At 41.8% G+C, this 6,000-nt stretch overlaps 1 protein-coding gene across 1 annotated transcript in view; it reads left to right on the forward strand.

The window, feature by feature from the left end:
- The window catches only part of rheb (Ras homolog, mTORC1 binding), a 105,602-nt gene extending 101,107 nt beyond the window's left edge, over positions 1-4,495 (forward strand). The window contains exon 8 of the mRNA XM_070881660.1: positions 3,087-4,495. Coding sequence (XP_070737761.1) covers positions 3,087-3,179 — 93 coding nt within the window. The 3' untranslated portion in view covers positions 3,180-4,495. The remainder of the gene's footprint in view (positions 1-3,086) is intronic.
- The last annotated feature ends 1,505 nt before the right edge of the window (positions 4,496-6,000 follow it).

Here is a 6,000-nt window from a genome sequence, read left to right on the forward strand (position 1 = left end):
CAGACCCCAGAATTGTTCATCTCCCTCACTTTCACGTGCCCTGGATCCATTTCCCGATGCTGCCAGCACCCGGGATCTATTTCTCCAAGGCTGCCAATGCCCAGGCAATTCTCCCAATTGTTGAAACTCCCTCTGAGCCTTTGTCCAATGCTTCTGACTCCAGGACCCCATCTCGTGCTGAAAACCCCAGGGACCCCAGCCCCTGTAAACTAAACTTGCCCCTCACACAGCGAGTCAAATCCCCAGTTATGCCAAAGCCAGATCCCCCCCCCCTCCCCAAATCTGCAGTGCTGCAAAACCACTTGTCATTCCAAACACCGAGTTCCTCCACATTGTTGCCAAATTTACCCCAGTGTGCAAAAAAAAACCCAGAAACAATGGTTGTAAACCACCTCTTCTCACTAACCCTCTCTTTCTTACCCCCCCCCCCCCCCACTTAGTCCCTAACATTGGGCCCAAGTTTCCACACGATAAAAAATGGGCGCCCCTCCGAACTGGGCGCCTGTTTTTCGCGCCTAAAACGCACTATTCTGGAGCGCCCTACAGCTCCTTGTCTGTTTGGCGCGGTGCCCGGGGGGGGGGAGCCTACACTCGCGCCGATTTTGTAAGTGGGAGGGGGCGGGTACCATTTAAATTAGTTTTTTTCCTGCCGGCAAGGCTGCGCGTGCGCGTTGGAGCGTTCGCGCACGCGCAGTGTGAAGGAAACATTGGCACTCTTTTGTAGTTCTTTGTAGCTGTTTAATTTTTTAACATTTTTTAATAAAAGCACATTGCCATCAGCACTGAGAAGGCTGCCGGAAGCCTCAAAGTTGAGGCAGCCGTTTCTCTCCCCCTCCCCGCCTGCCGTCGGGAACGAACGGCTTTCTCCTCTTCCCCCCCCCCCCCCCCCCCCCCCCACCCCTCCCCGCGGGAACGAACGCCTGCAGCATTCTCCCTGGCTGAAGCACTTTCACACAGGTAGGAAGATGGTTTATTTAATCTTTTCTTTGCTTATAAATGTTTATTCAGGTTGGATTTATTTGTATAATATTTGTAGAAGTATAAATAAGGATTTATTATAGAATTTAATGACTTCCCCTCCCCCCCTCACCTCGTTCTGGACGCCTAATTTGTAACCTGCGCCTGATTTTTTTTAATATGTAGAACAGGTTTTTTCAGTTCTACAAAAATCTTCACTTGCTCCATTCTAAGTTAGTTTGGAGTACGTTTTCACTGTGGAAAAACTTTGAAATCAGACGTCAGTGGCCGGACACACCCCCTTTTGAAGAAAAAATTTTGTTCCAAAGTGGAACTGTTCTAACTGACTAGAACTGCAGAAAAAAAAATGTGGAGAATTGCGATTTCTAAGATAGTCCGTTCTCCACCAGTTGCTCTTAAAAATCAGGCGCAAATCATGTGGAAACTTGGGCCCATAGTGTCTACCTCCAACCTCAACATCATGATATGGATTCTGCACTTTACAAAGTTAAGAAATAAATATTGATTACATCAAGGAACGAGTCTATTTCCCAACTCATTGGGCCATGGCACAGGAAATCCATTAGTATATTGCAGTCTGGACTTATGCACATGCAGGTTTAGATTTAAAGGGAAAGGTTGCCTTGTCCTTGCTCCACCGTTTAATTTCTTGTCTCCTTCACCACTGAAGAACAGCGACCTACAGCTTTGTTTAGGCCATGTATTTAACCTCTGGAAATACATCTGTGATGCTGGGGGGGAGGAGGGGTGGGTTCATGGTTCTGCTTAAATGTAATCCTGTCAGATTTTATAGTGTACATGACCCAGGTTCATCAGCTTCTTTCAGCTCTGATGTGACCAGAGTTTTAATCTCGGCCAGCTCAATGACAAGACAAACGGATAATCGAATCTGCCATCTTTCCCTCCAAGCTGAAGGGTTAGTCTGCAAAAACTGCGTAGAAAGCAACAACCCTCCTTCAATTACAAAGCTGGAGTAAAGCGAGCTGGACCAGTGCCATATCATAATGACACTGCAGTATCATTGCTGCTGCATAGACTGAGATTAAGCACGCAGCGGAGCATGCACAAGCAGTTTGTGTGTTTTAAGGACCACCTCAGCCTAATAAACAAGTGCTGCCCGGCTTTAATTCTTCTATTAACAATCCTGAAGAGAGAGGGGTGGGGGGCAGTGGATCTCGCACATTTAATATCAATAACTTCTGGGGCGTGACTTCAGAACACTGAATAGAACCATGGTGCATAACAATGAACACAAATTTACTGGGGGGGGGGGTGGGGGGCGGAGAAAAGGAAAGATGTTTATAGACCTACAAGTTTTAGTTCCTCTTATTTAACAAAATGTCAGTCGAACTCCAGATTGCAAAATCTCAACATAAAAGCCAGAATATTCCAAAAATACAATTGGTAATTTCAAACGTTAACTATTACATAGAATTTACAGCACAGGAAAAGGCCATTTGGCCCAACTAGCCGATGCCGGAATTTATGCTCCACACGAGCCTCCTCCAACTCTACATCATCTCAGCCCATCAATGTATACTTCTATTCCTTTGTGTTTATTTAGTTTCTCCTTAAAGGCGTCTGTGCTATTCGCCTCAACTGCTCCTTGTGGTGGCGAATTCTATATTCAGGTTTACGATTCAATCACATTACCTCTCTCTTGTCATTATGTAATAGGCACCATTACTAAGTAACCAAGGAAGCATAATTTGGTTTGAACTTTCATGTTCTAATTATAATATAAGATCAGCCATGATATTGAAGGGTGGAACTGGCTCGAGGGGCCGTATGGCCTACTCAAGCTCCTATTTCTTTGTTCTTAAACACGATTGGTCAGAAGTGACAGTCCTCTGTTCTTCTGTTTGCAAACCAGGTGAATTTGATGGGGCACATCTTGATTAACGTAATGATTAACTCTTTGATTCTTGGGTTCATGGGGATCGAGAGCTTGTTTGTAATCTCGGGCGAGGAGCACAAAGCCTGAATAAAGCCCAAAAATGTGAAACACTAATCAAATCCTATGTATTGGTTCGAATAACATTTGAATGTCCTACAAAATTTATTGTCTTTGCAAAAAGTCTTTTTTAAATGTCTCATTTTCTTTTCAGACTGCAGTTGAGGTCTTTAAGCGAATAATTATGGAGGCTGAAAGGGCAGATGGAGGTTGTCAGCAAGCGAAATCTTCATGCTCAGTAATGTGAGCCCAGAAGCTGCCGAAGAAACTGCTCTACTTGAAGAGGCATTCTGCCACTTTCCCTTCAAATAAAAACTATGCCTTTCTTTTTACAGTTCTACAGTCAGAGACTTCCTATTTCTTTCCTCACTTATATTGAACTCTGACCCTTTTGCAAATGGCTTCACTTCTGCATAAAAAAATCTTAAAGCAATTCATATTTTTCAAATTGTATATTGTATTTCTTGACCTGGGCGATGAATAGTCATTTGCCAACATTCATTTTTCATGTAGCGTGAATGTCAGTTGGAAGTAGTTTGTCAACTTTAAAGAAAAAAATTGCATATTGTTACACTACTATTTACAAACCGGCTTGGATATATCAGTGTTTTTCTTCATGTGTTGTATGTATACTTGTAAATAAACATTAGCAGCAAATTGATTTTGTTTTTAAATACTTGCTGGTGGAACAATACTGTAGCAAGGCTATTGTTTTTGCTAGACTCTCTGCAAAAAGCATTTTAAATCAATCAAGACAGGTATTTAAGGTGATGCCTACATCGCTCTCTGAGCACAGGGTTCACAGGCTCTCGAAGTTGACTGACATCTGCTTTTTGTTTCGAACTATTTTTTTTTTAATCTTCCAAACCAGTGAAGACAACATTCATTCATTGAACGTCTCTAGCTTGCTGCGTGCAGCTTTCTATTGTGTATTGAAATGGGTTTTCAGCAGTCGAGAGGTCAAGTCTTGGGAGGTATCGCCAATGCAACAAAAACACATTATACAGATTTATGAAATTACCATCCAGCTGGATGTGATTTTAAAAACGTGATACTGATTAATGTAGCTACTGACAATCTGCAGTACTGCAACTGCTTTATACTAGCTACTTTCTAAGCAAACCACCCTTCAGTAATTACTAGTGCAGATGATATTACTGCATAAATATTCACATGGACTGCCTTTAAAACTTTCATCGAGTAGCATTTGTCAGTGTTCGCTGGAAAATGGCTCGTTTTTCCCTAATTTGCAAACACCACTGAAAGATTGTGTCCTGTTCCATCCTTTGCTGTAATTCCTACAAAAAGGGTAATTTCCAGCTAACTTTAACAAAACAAATGTGGGATTTAGTAAATGGATAGGTGTAATGAAATGTTGTTCTGAAGTAATGCAAAATGTTCATGTGTTAAGTTAATGTACGATGAGGCGGGCTTTGTTTGTCTCCCGACTATAAACCTGTTGCGATGCCGATTGGTCTGCTGACCTGGGCAATGCTATTTACAACACATGATGAGAACATTGCTGTGATCGGTCAAAAATGCAATAAAAATATTTTAATCGCACCTCATTTGAATACTGAAAACTAATTGAGAGCTTGGCTGGAGTTGAAGATGCCATGAGACTTGCGATCAGCCACCGCAAATGGAAGAAAGCAGTGAGAAACGCCTTTTTAAAAATATGATTAAATAGCGATAATGTGTGCGCTTTAACTTTTCTGGATAATTGCTAGACATCTCCATTAACTTCATCCGCCACCTGGTGAGATGTGCTTGGAATAGCTGTTACACGGGCTGCATTTATTGTAGTCCATACTTCAAGCTACCGAGAAACCCACGATAAACAAAAAAAACCTCTTAGATTTGCACCAAACTTTCTCTCCTTTTGAAATGGGTAGTGCATACATTGATGTGTCCCTGCAACTACATGCAGGGACAAGCTGCTTTGCCACCTCAGTAATTCAACATGTTTTGCTAGATTTTCCAAAGTGGATGGATTTCACTTAAACCTCAATGTTGCCCTCTTCTGACATACGCAATAATCCTTTCAAATGTATTAAATCACTAACTGTTGAACAGTCTATTAATTCCTTTCCCACAATGCTTTCATTTAAAATGAAAGACCTGGGTGAAGGACCAACGCCTCTGCAGGACACCACTAAGGGGGAGAAACAGTAGAGATGAGGTAAATCGAGGTACACTCGGTGATGCCAGGTTTAGGTTTTAAAGGACTGTAGATTGTTGGAAGAATCGGAGTCTAGTTGCAAGGATTTGAGTCCTGGTATCGAATGCATTGGAGTTGGGGTAAATGCGAGTGGTTCTTGATTTTATATAGGAAGAGTACGAGTTTGTAGGTTAATGTAAGAAACAGGAGCAGGAGTAGTCCTTGTATTAAGAGCTTGGGGGAAAAAACGAGAAATAGTCACAAGATTATTGACTGGATGCCAAAACTGCAGGGATGAAGTGCCCCTCCGATGAAAGATTTCCTGTTTCCTGTCCAACATTCTTTGCCTTTAATTTGCAATCCAAGTGGAAGACGACTGAACTTTATACGACTTTTATTTCTTATCCATTTTGGTTGAAGTAAATTAGTTTGGTTTTATAAAAAAAGGTGAAAAACTTGATAAATCTATTCGTTAGATTTCCTAAAATTTCAAATATCAAAAGAGCTACTTTGAAGGTGGGAGGACAAGCTGATGCAGCTGTTAATTGGCTTTATAAATAAAGTACAAAAGCGATAAAGTGCTTAAACCTTTATGATTCACTGGTTCGGCATCAGCTGGAATATTGAGTAATTCTAGGCACCACACTTGAAGGGTGTCGAGGCCTTAGAGAGGGTGCAAAGGAGATTTACCAGGGATGAGGGACTGCAGTTTGTGGAGAGGCTGGTATTTTTCTCCGAGCAGAGAAGGATAAGGGAAGATTTTAAGAGGTGTTCAGAATCAGGTAGGGTTTTCGAAGAGAAAATAAACTTTCCACTAGCAGGAGGGTCGGTAACCAGAGAATGCAGATTTAAGATGATTGGGAAAAGAACTAGAGGGGAGATGAGAATTTGTTTTTGCTCACTAAAT

Source organism: Pristiophorus japonicus, chromosome 5 (genome assembly GCF_044704955.1).
Source record: "Pristiophorus japonicus isolate sPriJap1 chromosome 5, sPriJap1.hap1, whole genome shotgun sequence".
NCBI lineage: Eukaryota > Metazoa > Chordata > Chondrichthyes > Pristiophoridae > Pristiophorus > Pristiophorus japonicus.